This window comes from Balaenoptera ricei, chromosome 11 (genome assembly GCF_028023285.1).
Source record: "Balaenoptera ricei isolate mBalRic1 chromosome 11, mBalRic1.hap2, whole genome shotgun sequence".
Classification (NCBI taxonomy): domain Eukaryota; kingdom Metazoa; phylum Chordata; class Mammalia; order Artiodactyla; family Balaenopteridae; genus Balaenoptera; species Balaenoptera ricei.
In genome coordinates, this window is record NC_082649.1 from 23,014,764 (window position 1) to 23,033,486 (window position 18,723).

General features: G+C 34.5%; 1 protein-coding gene across 1 annotated transcript in view; it reads left to right on the top strand.

Moving 5' to 3' along the window:
* LOC132374337 (olfactory receptor 14J1) overlaps positions 1-17,934 on the top strand; it is a 95,181-nt gene extending 77,247 nt beyond the window's left edge. The window contains 4 exon segments of the mRNA XM_059937923.1: positions 16,909-17,205; positions 17,208-17,575; positions 17,577-17,867; positions 17,869-17,934. Coding sequence (XP_059793906.1) covers positions 16,920-17,205; positions 17,208-17,575; positions 17,577-17,867; positions 17,869-17,934 — 1,011 coding nt within the window. The 5' untranslated portion in view covers positions 16,909-16,919.
* The last annotated feature ends 789 nt before the right edge of the window (positions 17,935-18,723 follow it).

Sequence of the window (18,723 nt, forward strand, 5' to 3'; positions counted from 1 at the left end):
AAGAAACAATCAACTCTTAGTGATCTCCACACAGCACTTATCCACTTTTGAGACATCTGTTTTACAATATTGAATCTTACCAAGTCATATCACTTTTATCCCTAACCCTAACTACTAGTTAACTTAATTTTAGGGGGAGAAACTGGTTTAATAGCTAGAGGAAAGATATTTAGAAAGTTTAGAAAATATATTTGGAATAAACTGTTTCTAAGTGAATGCCAAGTAAATTGGAAATGATCCCATCTTTTAAAAAAATGCCACTACTATCCTGAGTTAACTTTAACCAACATGTGTTGACAGCATTTAATCATCTTTTAACATTCAAAGTCCAATTATATCATTCACCAAAGGCCCCAGAGGCAAGTGATATCAAAAGACATTTAGGTCAAAAGCATATAAGATAGAAGTATGCAAAGGGAAATGCATAAAAACATTTAGAGATGGTGATTTTAAATATAAATTACTTTTACCATAAACCTCAGTCAGTCTTATACTGTTACGATAAACAATGAGGTTATGGTCGATACAAATAGAATTTACTCTGGAGGAAGAGAGAAAACACAAGGATGCTTTGGACAGTGAACAGTGGTGGAAAAACTAAGGCAGAAAATATTCTAACTTGAGAAAACTTACTAGTAATTTATGAGCTTAAAAATGTAACTTCCTTTGTCACTTGACGGGGTAAGTTTGGCCCATTTCAATGTAGGGGTTATGAGAATATCATGTTGAATTAAAAGCCTTGGTTGATTGTTTAGCTTTATTTAAAAAAAAAAAAAAGTCTTATAGCCTCTGGCTATGAACTGCCTCACAAATACATATTAGTCAAAGATGCCTAAAGAAAATAGAGTGAGTTCAGCAAAAACTCAACATCATTGCCTGAAATGCAAATCAAATCTCATTCTTCATTAGTGAGTATATGTAGCCCCATAAACAGAGTGATGTACAATCTGTGTGCCTTTTGGGGAAAACCATTCATTATCTTTGACTATAGATTCTTTGCCACCAAATAGGGATATTAACACTTGCCTTAATTCAAACGTGTATGAAATTGCCTTTCTTACAGAACATTGAATTTAATATTTAATATTGTAGCTCTGTGTCCCATAAAGTAAATCTAAATAATAAAATTTTAATTCTAAATTCATAGAACTCTACATAATTTTCTATTTGATGATTTATAAAATCACGAACAAAGCACTTATTCTGAGGCATTAGTACAATTTCTGCCAATCTCTCTTTCATATACACATCCCCAAACTTTCTTTATAAAATTATCCTTTCCAAAGTGCAATCTATTGATAAATACATTTAATCATTTTTATTTATTTCAATTTTCTGCAGTTATGTCAAAGTAATGAATCACAGTCTCTTAATAAGATATTCTCTAAGGTCTTGATAAACATGAATTTTCTCAAAATCCATCATTGTGTTTCATCAGTGTGTTTCTCCCTTAATTTTGGAGAATAAGTATGCTGGATGGTATGAATTCTGGAGTCTGAATTAAACTGGTATATGACTGGGAACATTAACGATCTATGTAAGTTCAACACTGCCAAAGATCATGTAAATTTGGAACTGCAAATACTGAAGATAGGATTTAATATAAAATATGCATGAAATCTCCCCCAAAAGATGAAATATTCTGGTAAATTGAGATCACCTCATGTAATGGAATATTTCATATGAATTTCTCTTCTCCCCACACGTCAGCATGAATCCTGGTGCTTTCCTACTCAGCATACTCAACTGCATTTTAGTATTTGTTTTTCTGAGAACACTGGTTATCCTCAAGCACATGCGGCGTCCTCCCCTCAGGTGGGTCCTATTTGAACACCTCATCAGTGCATTGCCTGTCAGTATAAGTCCTTCCCAAGCCCAGGCAATATTCATCTTTGTAATTTCTCAGATTTCTGCAGATTTCTCTATCATGCTTTGGACCTAATAAATGCTCAGTAGATGCACCCACCGTATTTGGATCTAGAGCTGCTGCTTTTATTCTTTTTTCCAAGGACCACTGCAACCCTCCCCTCTCCTCCTAAAAAGAAAAGTGCAAAGATCTACTTCCTGTCAATTACATACAGTGAGCACTTCCACTTTCTGTGGTCCAATTGGGAGACAGATGAAGCTAGAATATGAGGAAACAGCTTTTAGAAAAATGAAGGTTCCTGGTTATATGAGAGAAAGAGAGTCTGTTTCCTTAATTCTAATGTAATCTGGAAAAGGATACTAAACATTAAAAAATTTTTTTTTGATCACAGTGTTTCTCACAATTCATGATTCATTTTTACATAGGACCTCATGTCAATATGATATTATATATATCTTAATATATGTATTGAGAAAAAATGTTTATAGTGTTAATTTATTCATTCTGTTAAAGCAGTGTACTTCTAAGAGGTTGTGTATTTTACTTCTCAGAGGGTATTTGAGGTTACTAAATAAAAATGCTATATCTTCTTGAGTTTGTTAGTTTTGCTTAAAGGTCTAGATCAAATTTAAATAAAAGAACACTGAAACTACTATTTTGTATTGGAACAAACATGGATATACTATGTTGTAGAAGTTGCATACATTTTGAAACAAAAACATGGGTCAGCAAAGAAATTTAGTGCTGCTGTTGGAGATTGCTTCAGATATGTCCCCAAAACCCTAATGGTATATTTTGATTTACCTTCAATATTACAGGCATATCAGAGCAAACACCTGAGACTTAACCAAAAAAACCGTTCTGAATTTTTAATATTTTTACCTGAATGCTAGCTGATATTTTAGAAGTTTGTACATTTAAATACACAATTAAATTAATTATAGTACATGTACTGTCAAGCAGGCAAATTAATATAGCGCAATGTTGAAAACATGATTAATGAAGAAATCTTTTTAATATTCTTGAAAGTATTACTAAAACATCAGTAAATTTGTTAAACGTTATATTAGTAGATTTTTTAAATATCAGTAAGTCATTAAATAGAAAAATGGTTTGTGATATAGAAGGAGCAGTAGGGAAGCATGTTCAATAAGGTAAAAAATATCTATTTCAAAACAAAGGCTAGTATCTATTATTTATTAGAGGAGCACTAGAAAATTCCCAACAGTGTCAGGAACAAATCAAGGTTTAAGTAATGTGGCACTACACTGTTTCCTCTTTCTTACCATGTGTGATACCCCATTTTAACATCTACCTTCTAAGTACACTGGAACCACATAAATCAGAAAAATAAAATGTGACTGTAAGTGATAATTGTCTTTTCTGGGTTGACACAGTTTAAAAAAACATTTTTTTTTCCTACTTCTTGCATTCCTCTTGTGCTGTAGCAACCTCAAAAGCCACGTTTTGAGATGGCTAGATCACAAGATAGACGAGGTCTGGATCCCTTAGTTACTGGAAAGAAGGAAGCACCGACTTCCCAAATCAGATTTTATGTGAATAAGAAATATAGTATTTTGTTTTAAATCACTGGGGTTTGGAATTGATTTGTTACTGCAGCAAAATCTATGTGATTGTACCTTGACTAATATAAGTATAGTATACATAAAATCCCAAATGTAAGATATTTTATTATCTAAATATAATTGTGGAAAAAATGCTTAAAACTGATACCTGCGGTAAATATCACAATTAGGTAAAATACCAGTATTCCCATTATGGACCATGTAAACTTATTAGAAATGTAAGCCACTATTGCTTGTGTTGCCCCTTACATCAATAGCCATATTTATAAATGTAACCCAGCACATGATTTTCTGAGTTAAAATTATAAGATTAAAAAACCCTAAATTTCTTTCTAAATCCACAGCTTGATTTGTGAGATGGTTATATGTTAGAGAAAGCACAAACCAGTGAGCAGGCCAAAGTCATATTTCTTACATTAATTAAATTTGTACAAAAATATGGCACTACTTAATATAAACTTATCCACCTGAAACTCTATCACTCTTTTTATTACAAATACTTTGATTTTTCATAAAAAAAGATTCCAGGGAAAAATTTGGATTAACAACTCCATTGGACCACAGGATTACTGCCTTAGGACCACGTGCTTATGACCATAATTCTACAAGAAACAATCTTATTGGGCTTCCCTGGTGGCGTAGTGGTTGGGAGTCTGCCTGCCAATGCAGGGGATACAGGTTCGAGCCCTGGTTTGGGAGGATCCCACATGCCGCGGAGCAGCTGGGCCCGTGAGCCACAACTACTGAGCATGCGCGTCTGGAGTTGTGCTACGCAACGGGAGAGCCCGCGACAGTGAGAGGCCCGCGCACCGCGATGAAGAGTGGCCCTCGCTCTCCGCAACTGGAGAAAGCCCTCGCACAGAGACGAAGACCCAACACAGCCAAAAATAAATAAATAAATTTTTAAAAAAACAAACAAAAAAAGCAGAACTTAAAAAAAAAAAAAGAATCAATCTTATTGGTTACTTTAATTTTCTAGATTAAGGAGTAGCAGAAGAAAAAAGAAACCTGTTAAATGAGTTCTCGTATTTTAATCCTGGATACTGAAAGTGAAAAGTAGAAGGAAATGGAGTTAGATATTTCTCCCCAATCACATAGCAATAGGTTCTAAATCAAGAAATCCTTGAAAGTAGAAGGTGAATGAGATTTCAGGTCTTGAATTCCTCACTCATCTATCTGTGAAATGTTCTCAGACCATAATGAAATTAAACTAGAAATCAGCAACAGAAAGATAACAGGAGGATATCCAAGCATGTGAAAATTAAATAATATTCTTCTAAGTAATCCATGGATCAAAGAGAAAATCACAAAGGAGATTAGATAGTATTTGGAAGTAAGCAAAAATAAAAATGCCACATATCAAAATTTGTGCGATGCAGCTAAGGCAGTGCTTAAAGGACAAAGCATATTATTAAATGTTCATATGAAAAAAGAATAAAGGTCTCAAATCAATAATCTAAACTTCCACCTTAAAATCAAAACTAAAAGAGAAAAACAAAACCAAGTGAAGTAGAAACCAGTAAATTATAAAGAAAAGAGTAGAAATCCATGAAACTAAAAGTAGAAAATATTAAAGTCATTTAAACCAAAATCTGATTCTTGGAATAGATCAATAAAATTACTGAAACTTCAGCATGACTAACAAGGAAAATAAGAAAGAATATTCAATTTATCAATATCAGGGATGAGAGACTATCAATAGAGATTCTGAACATTCAAAGAATAATAAGGGAATATCATGAAAAATATTTGCACGTATATTCTACAACTTTAGTGAAATCAATGAGCCTTAAAAACCAAACACTAAAACAGCTCACTTTTGACAAAATAAATAAACTGAATAGTCCTATAACTGTTAAGGCAATTAAATGTGTAATTGAAAAACTTCTAAAAAAAAATCTCCAAGCCCAGATGGCAAATTCTTCCAAACATTTAAGGAAGAAATAACAGCAGTTCTACATATTTTCTTCTAGAATATAGAAGAGGAGTGTAGTTGATATGATTCAACAACAGACCACAAGAGAAATTGAAATAGAGAGGTTTATTACTCACAGGTCCAGGAGGAAGTACACAGTATGCCGAGACAGGCCACAAGGGAAAGTGAAAGCAGAGTGCAGACAGAGAGTGGTAAGATCTGGGGCACATGTCCTTACTAGGGTCCATGGGTGGAGTGGTTTGGGGTTCCCAAGCTAAGGCCAGATCAGTCATTTCAAACCAAAAGGGTGGGGTTTTGGTAAGCTCCACAGGGGTACACCAGGGGAAGGTCCTGGGAGGCAAAGAAGAGATTGTTGATCACAAGGGCTGTTGGGGAAGTCACATCAGGAACTTACATTTTCTTGTGACTCTGAGGCTGTTATGTAGGGAGAGCAGTTGCATAAAGGGGCTAGTGTCAGTTTAAGGTCCCTGCCAGCCTCTTGGCCAAACAAAATAGATGCCAAGGCACCAATACTATGGAGTAGCTTAGCTAAACTCTCGACAATCTTCTAATTTAATAGTTCACTATTTTCCAAGCAAAACCAAAAACATTATTGATCTCAAGGGGAAAACCAGTAATGACTCAGTTACATTTTATCATTTATCTTCATAGACAATGGGGAGATATCAAAGGTAAAGTGAGAATTAAACTTTTAATGGAAAATCTTTCCATCTGAGACATATAAGCAATTGCAGACCATCCAATGTTATCAATTGGATTATAAATAAAAAGAAGTTCTGGTCTTTCTGCTAGCTTAGGGAAGCTGTGGAAGAACATCTTCATGGCACGGATTAAGAGCTGGAATCTTAAAGTCATAGATGCACGAGTCAGAAATTGAAAGTATAGATGGAAAAAAAAAAAGAAGAATTTTACAAGAACATTGCAGTTAGATTTTTGTCTGAATTCTAAAAGGTCTGCATAAAATTTTTGTCCAGAATCTTGCTTTAAAGAAAATTCTTCCTCATACTAGTGTATTCACTGTATCTCCGGGAACAGAGTTTGAAGATTATTGTTTATTTTGAGAAAACCTCCATGTGAATATAGCTAATACCCACTATTTCTAGTTTGATTACAGGGACATAAATCATAATTTTAAATTGATTCAGACAAAAAGACAACCATTTTTTAAAATATACTTTAAAATTTCTCTTGAGATTTCTTCTTTGACCCTTGTGTTATTTAGAAGTGTGTTGTTTAATCTCCATATATTTGGAGATTTTCCAGTAATCTTTTTGCTGTTTTCTTCCAGTTTTATTGATATAATTGACTTTAACATTGTATTCATTTTACATGTACAACATAATGATTTGATATATGTACATATTGTAAAACGATTACCACAAGTTTAATTAACACCCATCACCTCACATAGTCACAATTTTTTTTCTTGTGATGAGCACTTTTAAGATCTACTCTCTTAGCAGCTCTCAAATTTGCAATACAGTATGGTTAACTTTAGTCACCATGCTGTACATTACATTCCCAGAACTTACTTGTCTTATAACTGGAAATTTGTACCTTTCGACCACCTTCTCCCACTTTGCCCACCCTCCCCCCCAACTGCCTCTGTCAACTACCAACCTGATCTCTTTATCTATGAGTTTGTTTGTTTTTTCATATTCCACATATTAGTGAGATCATACAGTATGTCTTTAACATTTCACTAAGACAACCAATTTTAATATTTTGCAAATATAGGTCCTTTCTGAGCTTTCTAGTAATTTAAATGAATGATATCTAAACACTTTTGTTTGCAAACACACCCATTTGTCTACGATCTTCTTAAAGTGTTCAATTCTGAAATGATAAATTCAATTTTGGTCAGATAAGGGAGGTAGGTATTATTTTAAGAGTTTTGTTGTTGTTGTTGTTGTTGTTTTTAGTGTTTTGGTGGTCATTGGATGCTATTAACATGTATTGATTATATTTATCCATTCTTTAAAAAAATAAAACACCCACACACTTCTCTGATTTTATGTGATTTTATTTATGAAATATAGTTCATTGTTTTATTCTATGTGAACTATCCCACAATTTAAAAAAATTATCCCACTATTTTAATATGTTGAAATCTTTGGATTCTCTATTAATCAGCATGTATAATATTGATTCTAAATGTTGATTTAAAGTCTAAATATTCTAAATGTTGATTAACTTCTAAATATTGATTAAATATTGATTCTAAATATTGATTTCTTTTGGTAATACCCTACTATCTTTATCCAAAGCTTTAATGAAAGTATACAATAGACCACAATAAAAAAAAAAACTATGTTAAAATAGAAAATTCTCTCCTCAAAACTGAACCTCAGAATATGTTTTTTTGATCACTCACGAGTTGCCTTTTTTATTGTTCATAATAGCCTTGTAAAACCAAGGTGAAACATATTGCAATATTTAGGCAGCACTGTATTAGTCACTGGCAATCAAAACCGATTTTACAATGTTTGAAATTCAATTTCTTACCCTTAAAAAATATGAAAATATTTTTATTAAATATAAAAATAGGGGAACAGAGCTATTTTTAAATAGTTGTCAAATTGAATATAATTTACATTGAATTTTTAAAAATTTTATTGGAGTATAGTTGGTTTACAATGTTGTTTTAGTTTCAGGTGTACAGCAAAGTGATTCAGTTATACATATACATATAGTCATTCTTTTTCAGATTCTTTTCTCATATAGGTTATCACAGAATATTGGGTAGAGTTCCCTTTGCTATACAGTAGGTCCGTGTTGGTTACCTATCTTATATATAGTAGTATGTGTATGTTAATCCCAAATTCCTGATTTATCCCCCCCTCCATGTTTCCCCTTTGGTAACCATAAATTTGTTTTTGATATCTGTAAGTCTGTTTCTGTTTTGTAAATAAGTTCATTTGTATCTTTTTATTAAAATTAGATTCCACATATGAGTGATATCATTTGATATTTGTCTTTGTCTGACTTACTTCACTTAGTATGATAATCTCTAGATCCATCCATGTTGCTGCAGATGACATTATTTCGTTGTTTTGTGGGGTTTTTTTTGACATTTAAGAGTAGATATAAGATTTAAAAATTTTTTTAAAATTTATTTCATTGTTAAAAAGGTAGATCTCATGTTAAATGTTCATACCACAAGTTTTTGAAAATGCCTTTCTCATTAGGTATTTGAAAACTGAATACATTCATCCTTGGATAAAAATTACCCATCTATAGGACTGTTAAAATGGCGACTAGATTATTAGGTTCAGAGTTATTTTAGAAAAGATATAGTGTTTGGATAAAGGTTGGACTCAATGACCTCTAAGTCTTGTTTTAACTCTAAGATGCTTTGATTCTGTAATTTTGTATGAGTTTATGTAACAATTACTAAACATTCTCTTTTTTACATGAGGTCCAAACAAACACGCATGAATTCATGGGTGACCAATAAAGTTGAAATTGATAATTCTTGCTAGAGGAATGTAAGTCTGAACTTATACTATAGAAAATAAATCTTATACTATAGAAAATAAATAAATAAAACCAGCTCAATTCTAGAATAAAGATGCTCAGTTTTAGGATTAAGTGAGATTGGTTCCTACTGACTAAGATCAACTCTGGTGAGTGAAACATTCATCAGTTGACAGGCACTTACATTGTTTTCATATCTTGCTGTTGTGAATAATGCTGCAGTGACATGGTAATATAGATATCTCCTCAAGATAGTGATTTCATTATCTTGGGTATATACCCAGAAGTGGGACCGCTGAATCATATGGTAGTTCTATTTTTAATTTCTTGAGAAACCTCCATACTGTCTCCATAATGGTTGTACCAGTTTACCTTCCTCCCGAGAGTGTACAAGGGTTCCCTTGGTGGCAGCTGCAAGAATTGGGGTGCCAGAGGAGTGTACAAGCTCCTTTCTGGGAGACACTAGTGAGCTGAAGTAAGGCAGAGGGAAAGTGCAAAGATGACATCCGTTGGCTTCCATCCCTGAGAGAATATCAGTAGACCACTATATGTGTGCCCAACCAGATGCCTGCCCCTCAGGCTGAAGCTCCAGGAGAAGCAAATAGGCCTTTATCACATAAAGAGTTAGGGTGTGTTTAAGTCTGCTGTCTGGTCTGGTCCCTGGGGCAAGTCAGTCCAAGTGCGCAAATACTTTAAGAGCTGTCTCTAAGTTTGCTGTAGCCTTGTGGGTGTCATGGACACACCCAAGCCAGCATTTGCTATCTCTTATCTTTCTGATGATGGCCAGTCTAACAGGCTGAGGTTATTTCTCATTGTGGTTTTATTTTGCATTTCCCTAGTGGCTAGTGATGTTGAATATCTTTTCATATACCTATTGGCCTTTTGTATATCTTTTTTGGAGAAATGTCTGTTCAGGTCTTTTACCCATTTTTAATTGAGTTATTTGAGGTTTGTTTGTTTGTTTGTTTTGCTATTAAGTTGTATGAATTTTTTTAAAAATTAATTTTAGATATTAACCCCTTATCAGATATATGGTTTGCAAATATTTTCCCATTTTGTAGGTTGCCTTTTCATTTTGTTGATGGTTTATTTTGCTGTACAGAAGCTTTTTTGTTTAATGTAGTCTCACTTTTTAAATTTTTTGTTGCTTGTGCTTTAGGTGTTATATCCAAAAAAACTGCTGCCAAGACCCATGTCAAGAGCTTTATCCCTGTTTTCTTTTAGCAGTTTCATGATTTCAGGTCTTACATTTAAGTCTTTAATCCGTTTCAAGTTAATTTTTGTATGTCAGATAAGGATCCAGTTTCATTCTTTTACATGTGAATATACATGTGATATCTCAATATCATTTATTGAAGAGACCATCTTTTCTCCATTTAATATTCTTGGTTCCCTTGTTAAATATCTGTTTGCTATATATGCTTGGGCTTAATTCTGAGCTCCCAATTCTGTCCCATTTTTCTATTTGTCTGTTTTTATGCCACTACCATACTGTTTTGATCACTATAGCTTAACACTATAGCTTAAAATCAGGAAGCTTGATGCCTCCTGCTTTGGTTTTTTTTCTCAGGATTCCTTTGGCTATTTGGGGTCTTTTGTGGATCCATATAAATTTTAGGGGTGTTTTTCCACTTCTGTAAAAAATGCTATTGGAATCTTGATAGTGATTGCATTCAATCTATAGATGACTTTTGGTAGTATTGACATTTTAACAATACTAATTCTTCCAATCCATGAAAATGGGCTATGATTCCATTTATTTGTGTCTTCTTTGATTTCTTTTATCAATTTCTTGTAGTTTTCAAAGTTGAGATCTTTCACCTCCTTGGTTAAATTTATTCCTAAGTATTTTACTGTTTTTGATGCTATTATAAATGAGACTGATATCTTTATTTTATTTTCAGAAAATGCATTGTTAGTGTATAGAAATACTACTGTTTTTGTATGTTAATTTTGTATCCTGCAACTTTACTTACTTCATTGATTAGATCTAACATCTTTTTTGTTGAGTCTTTAGGAATTTTTGTATTGGGTTGGCCAAAAGGTTCATTCGGTTTTTTCCATAAGATGGCTCTAGTAGCACTTAGTTGTCTTTAACTTCATTCAAAACAATATTGTTAGATTGTATATGACAGCTGTCATATCAGTGTGCATTTAAAAAAAGACATCAAATCTGGTGAATTTTTGTGTAGCCATTTTAATCTTGAAGATGGAAGAAGAAAAGCAACATTTTCGGCATATTATGCTTTATTATTTCAAGAAAGGTAAAAATGCAACTGAAATGCAAAAAAAGATTTGTGCAGTGTATGGAGAAGGTGCTGTGACTGATTGAACATGTCAAAAGTGGTTTGCGAAGTTTCGTGCTGGAGTTTTCTTGCTGGACGATGCTCTAGAGTAGGGTAGACCAGTTGAAGTTGATAGCGATCAAATCGAGACATTAATTGAGAACAATCAATGTTATACCACACGGGAGATAGCCGACATACTCAAAATATCCAAATCAAGCATTAAAAATCATTTGTACCAGCTTGGTTATGTGAATTGCTTTGATGTTTGGGTTCCATACAAATTAAGTGAAAAAAACCTTCCTGACCGTACTTCCGCATGTTATTCTCTATTTAAATGTAATGAAAACGTTCCATTTTTAAAACAAATTGTGACAGACGATGAAAAGTGGATACTGTACAATAATGTGGAACGGAAGAGATCATGGGGCAAGTGAAATGAACCACCACCAACCACACCAAAGGCCTGTCTTCATCCAGAAAAGGTGATGTTGTGTATATGGTGGCATTGGAAGGGAGTCCTCTATTATGAGCTCCTTCTGGAAAACCAAGTGATTCATTCCAACAAGGACTGCTCCCAGTTAGACCAGCTGAAAGCGGTACTCAACGAAAAGCGTCCAGAGTTAGTCAACAGAAAACACATAATCTTCCATCAGGATAACGCAAGACCGCATGCTTCTTTGACGACCAGGCAAAAACTGTTACAGCTTGGCTGGGAAGTTCTGATTCATCCTCCGTATTCACCAGACATTGCACCTTTGAATTTCCATTTATTTAGGTCTTTACAAAATTCTCTTAATAGAAAAAATTTCAATACCCTGGAAGACTGTAAAAGGCACCTGGAACAGTTCTTTGCTCAAAAAGATAAAAAGTTTTGGGAAGATGGAATTATGAAGTTACCTGAAAAATGGCAGAAGTTAGTGGAACAAAAGGGTGAATATGTTGTTCAATAAAGTTCTTGGTGAAAATGAAAAATGTGTCTTTTATTTTTACTTAAAAACTGAAGGCACTTTTCAGCCAACCCAATATATAAACTTATGTCATATGTAAATAGAGACAATTTTGCTTCTTCCTTTCAAATTCTGATACCTTTTTTTTTTTTTTTTTTTCTTGGCTAAATACTATAGCTAGGATTTCCAATTCTATGTTGAATAAGAATGGTGAGGGGGCTTCCCTGGGGCTTCCCTGGGGCTTCCCTGGGGCTTCCCTGGTGGCGCAGTGGTTGAGAATCCGCCTGCCAATGCAGGGGACGCGGGTTCGGCCCTGGTCTGGGAGGATCCCACATGCCGCGGAGCAACTGGGCCCATGAGCCACAATTACTGCGCCTGCACGTCTGGAGCCTGTGCTCCGCAACAAGAGAGGCAGCAATTGTGAGAGGCCCGCGCACCGCGATGAAGAGTGGCCCCCGCTTGCCACAACTAGAGAAAGCCCTCGCACAGAGGCGAAGACCCAACACAGCCATAAATAAAAATTAAAAAAAAAAAAAAAAGAACGGTGAGGGAGGCACACTTGTCTTGTTGCTGATCTTAGAGGAAAAGTTTTCAACCTTTCACCACTGTGTAAGATGTTAGCTGTGGGCTTATCATATATGAATTTATTATGTTGAGATACGTTTCTTCTATGCCTAATTTGTTAAGTGTTTTTGTCATGAATTGATGCTAAATTTTGTCATATAATTTTTCTGCAGCTATTGAGATGATCATATGGTTCTTTTCTTTCTGTCTATTAATATGATGTATTACATTGGGTGGTTTTCATATGTTGAACCGTCCTTGTACCCCAGGTACAAAGTCCATTTGACCATGGTGAATAATCTCATTAATGTGCTATTTAATTTGGTTTGCTAGTATTTATTGAGAATATTTGCATCTATATTTATTAGGAATATTGACTTGTATTTTTCTAATCTAGTAGTGTTTTCTGGTTTTGGGATCAGAATAATGCTGGCCGCATAAAATGAGTTTGGGAATGTTTTTTTCTCTTTGATTTTTGGAAGAGTTTGAGAAGGATTGGAGTTAATTCTTTTTTAAATGTTCGGTAAAATTCACCAGTGAAGTCATCTGGTTTGGAGCCCCATTGGTTTTCAAAGCTAAATGTTTGGGGGGCTTGTCTTCCAGGTGCAGGTCTTAAAAGTTGGGGTGCTTGATGTTAGATTCAAACCCTTGGCTCCTTGGGGAGAAGCTCCAGGTTTTGAGTTTCCTCTAGTGAGATTGTCTCTCAGTCTCTCCTACCTGCTTCAATATAAATTTTTTCTTATTTGTAGATGTTTAGGAGTCACAAAGCCAGTTTTTAGGTTTTTGTTCTAGAGAAAATTGTTTCATATGTAGCTGTAGATTTGATGTGTTTATTAGAGGAGGTGAGTTTAGAATCTTCCTACATCACCATCTTGAACCAGAACTCGTGATAGCTTTCTTAAGTTCTCTTTCTGAAAATTCATTGTTAGTGAAAAAAAACACTATATTCATGTTGATTGCATCCTGCAACTTTACTGAATGTTTTTACTAGTTCTGATAGTTTTTTGATGGAGCCCTTAGGGTTTTTCTATATTTAATATCATGTCATCTGCAAATAATGACAGTTTTACTTCTTCCTCTCCAATTTGAATTCCTTTTATTTCTTTTTTCCAATTGCTCTCTCCTGGACGTCCAATACTATGCTGAAAGAAGGGGTGAGAGTGAGCAGCTTTATCTTTTTTCTGTTCTTAGAGTGAAAGCACTCAGCTTTTCACAGTTGCATATGATGTTGGCATGGCTTGTCATATATGACATTTATTATGTTGAGATACATTCCTTCTATGCCTAATCTGTTGAGAGTTTTTATCATGAAAGAATGTTAATTTTGTCAAATGATTTTTCTGCATGTATTGAGATGATCATATGATTTTAATCCTTCATTCTGTATACATGGTGTATCACATTTATTAATTTGCCTACGTTGAAACATCCAAGCATCACAGGGATAAATACCACTTGGTCATCCTGTATATCCCTTTTAATGTGCTGTTGAATTTTGTTTCTAATATTATTTTGAGGATTTTGCATCTATATTCATCAGGGACATTGGTTGTAATTTGCTTTTCTTGTAGTATACTTGTCTGGCTTTGGTATCTGGGTATACCTGGTCTCATAAAATGACTTTGGAAGTGTTCCCTTGTCTTCTATTTGTTGGAAAAGTTTGAGAAGAGTTAATATTAATTCTTCTTTAGATTTTTGGTAGAATTTACCATTGAAACCATCTGGTCCTTGACTTTAAAATTATTAAATGGAAAGTAATTTGAGCAGAATGCTGTGTAGCCTTTAAAACTTAGTAAATATGTATCCATGTAGCTTCAGAGGAAACCTTTGTAACATAAATTTCATAAATTTATAGTCATATGATTATTACTGAAAATATTAATAATGTGTATAAAACATGGCAAGAGAATTCAGAAATTACAAAACAACATTGTGGGCTTACATTCATTTCTAAGTACTTATAAACTAGTGACAAATATTTAAATAATAAATTTTAATGGACTGGGCCTCTTTATGAGATTCTCAGGTACTGTTGCTAAATTTGTTTTAGGATCTTTTAGTAGATAGTTTTATGTTTATTAGAGATCATAATGGATGCCCAAAATAGCTGTTCCAAATCTGAGATGCAATGCATAGGCTTCAGTTTCTATAAATACTGACCTCTAGTTTTCCAGGACACCCAACATTAAAGATTTCTTTTAATGTTTAAAATCTTGTTTGCCTTTTTGGAATGCATGATTTAGCTATCACAGTGGTTCTCCAAGTGTGATACTCAGACCAGCAGCAGCTGCAGCAGCTGCAGCATCTGGGAGTTTGTTAGGCGTTCAAATTTATGGATGTCACCTCCTGAATCAGAATTACTAAGTGTGGGCCTTAGGTACTTACGTTTCAACAAGCTCTCCAGGTGATTCATGCTAAAGGTTGCAAACCATTGAACTAGGGACAAAAAACCCCCACAGTTTACCAAACCACTCCTCCTCTGTGCAAAAAGTTCCAAGTGCCAGGTGACAGAGAGGTAGAGAAAATGAAATGTTTTTATTCAGTTCAGGCTTCCATTACAAAAGATGAAAGAAAATAAAAAGAAAAGCCCAACAACAACAAAAACCCTGGGTTCTCAAGGGAAACAACATGCTTAAAAAGATGTCACTATAGATGAGAAAGGTCAGAATTTTGTGATCAGCTTTGATAACTACCTACATACCAACAGCTGCTGTGGTAAGTTTTACAATCTTGAATGAGGAAAGAGAAAAACGTTTTATGGAAACTGACAGAACCTTATGTTCTTCAAATTGAATTTGAAAAAGCAAGACTATTAATTCTAACAAGGAAAATGAGCGATTAATAAAGGTCATATATTTAATTCACATGAATATATTACAAAATGAGCAATTTAAGAAAAGCCAGTAAATTAGGAAACATTAATATTTTATGTGTTTATATAAATATTCAGTAAAGTAATTGTACTATAACATGTAAAGTACTTATACTGTACTATAACAGTATAGTAGTTGTACTATAACTATGGTGATATCATAGTCTCTGATATCACCATGCAAGGCAAAGACTTGGATAGGTAAACGTTCAGTGTAATTTTGGCCTTTTCCCCAGTGTTTCCTCATGTCTTTCATAAATACTTAGAGATTTTAGATGTAATGTGATGGTATGAATTGCAAAGGAAAATGTTTGGTACTCAGACTCAATTCTGTTACTTAAGTATTCTAAACCATATTTTTTTCTTTTAAAAATAGAGATTAAAATGCCTACACCATAGAACATAAAGAAATAAAACTTGTATGGATTAAATGAGACATATTTTATGACAAAATAGAGCATGGTGTCTGTCTCATGAAAATGAATGCTCAAAATTGTTCAGTCTTTTTATTTCCCAGACTGTTGATAATTACCGGTATAAATATGGCAGACTAAAATATTTAATGTACCAAAATCAAAATTAAGTATGGACAATAATGTTGTTTATTATTTGATCAGATCAAGGGAAAGGGGGACAAAAAACAAGGCACAGAAAAGGAGAAATTAGAAATGAAGTTTCAAAGAAGAAGCTGTTAGGTACCAGAAGAAGCTCTGTACAATCAGATTAAACACTAAATCTGAGAGTGAAATATAAGTATTCCCTTTGCAAAAGTTTTTTGCTCTTCATTTCAATGAGACATTTATTAAATAAAGTGTTAATTGGAAGGGCAATAGCACTACATAATTTGGCCCTTGGCTCTGCAATTACAGGGGCTTTTGCTATAATAGAATTGTTTGCCAGGGAAGAATCTTAGGTATCACCCCATTCAACAATATTTCCTCTAAAGAGCCATTCAATCTACTAAAATAGGGCAATATGCTATAAACAAATAAAATTTGTCCAATTTTAAGAAAACCTCTAATCAAGAGCTGATCACTGATTTTCTATTCTTGACTTAAAGCAAAGCAACGGGTTTCATCTGTGGAAATAGAATGGTGTTTTTTAGTTGTGGAAATTCAGCTGTCTTTCTGTGACAGGACCAGTTACTCTGATCACATTTGCACTCAGGAACTAGCAGTTTACTAGTGTTTTCTGTAAGCTCCATGAACACAAGTAATACATATCTTCACCTTTGGATCCTCAACATCTAGGGCACAGCTGATGAATAACAGGTACTTAAAAGTTAATTGTTGAAAGAAGCAATGATGAATAAATGAATAATTTATTTTAACATCTCTCTACTGCATTTCCCCTATCCTCTTTATCTTCCAGCTGCCAACACAATGTGTATCTCCAAAATGGTTATGGCAAATGTAACCATAATGAGAGGATTCTTCCTCATGGGGCTCTCCAACAACCGTGAGCTGCAAATCTTACGTGCATTGCTTTTCTTGCTGATGTACCTATTAGCCTTAGCAGGTAACCTCATAATTATCACCATCACAACCCTGGACCAACATCTCCAATCCCCAGCGTATTACTTCTGGAAACACCTTTCCCTCCTGGGCCTCTCTTTCATTTCTGTCACAGTCCCCCAGTTCATTGACAATTAACTTATGGGCAATGTCTATAGTGCCACAGTCAGTGCATACTTCAGGTTTTCTTCTTCACATCTTTGGCCTGGGCTGAGGTGGCCATTCTCACAGTGATGTCTTATGACCGCTCTACAGCCATTTGCCTCCCATTGCACTGCGAGGTCATCATGGATCCCAGAGCCTGTAAGTGAGCTGTGATAGATGCATGGCTGAGTGGAGCCATCTCTGGAATCTTGTACACGGCTGCCACATTCTCCATTACATTCTGTAGGGCCAAAATACTCCACCAGTTCTTCTGTGATATCCCCCAGTTGCTGAAGCTCTCCTGTTCCAATGATTACCTTGGAGTGATTGGAGTGGCTGCTTTCATGACTGTGCCGGCATTAATCTGCTTCATCTCCGTTTGTTCTCTCCTACATGCACATCTTTTCCACAGTTCCAAGTATACCCTCTGCTGAGGGCCGATCCAAGGCCTTCTCTACCTGCCTGCCCCACCTCTTTGTTAGGTCATTTTTTCTCTCCGCGGGCATTTTTGAGTTTCTAAAACCGACTTCAGATTCTCCAACTGCTTTTCACATTATGATATCTATCTTTTATGCAGTAGTGCCCCCAACACTGAACCCTATTGTACGCAGCTTAAGAAATGAGGCCATGAAGGGAGCTTTAAGAAAGTTACTGTTGGGTGGTGAATTCACCAGGAAAAAGACACTTTTGTCCTGTTTTTGGTGACTGTTCAATATTATACACAAGAACATTTTTTTAATAATCGGAATTCCTTCCATATGTAATGTTGAGGAAAAGCAGTAACAGTTTTCTCTGCACGTTTATCGTGTAAAGTAGCCATTGTCATTACGAACACTGTTTGTCTGATTTCTTCACGTGTTTAGTCATTGAAACAATTTATTTATTCTTTCATATTAAGAAAAAATAACAATTTATACTTCTACTTCCTTTTCCCTCCCAATACATATAGAAACACAGACACATACACAGACACACTGATGAACATAGCACACTTAGTACCTGACATATAGTAAATGCTAAATAAAATGGGGTTATCCTCACCCTCCAGCACTGTTGGTGGGAATATAAATTGGTGCAGCCACTATGAAGAACAGTATGGAGGTTCCTTAAAAAACTAAAAATAGAGTTACCACTCCAGCGATCCCACTCTGGGGCATATATCTAGACAAAACTATAATTCAAAAAGTTACATGCACCCCAGTGTTCATTAAAGCACTATTTACAATAGCCAAGACATGGAAACAACCTAAATGTCCATCAACAGATGAATGAATAAAGAAGATGTGGTACTTATATACAATGGAATATTACTCAACCATAAAAAAGAATGAAATAATGCCATTTGCAGCAACATGTATGGACCTAGAGATTATCATACTAAGTGAAGTAAGCCAGACAAAGACAAATATAAGACATTACTTATATGTGGAATCTTAAAAAAATGATACAAATGAACCTATTTACAAAACAGAAGTAGATACACAGACATTGAAAACAAACTTATGGTTACCAAAGGGAAAGGGGTAGG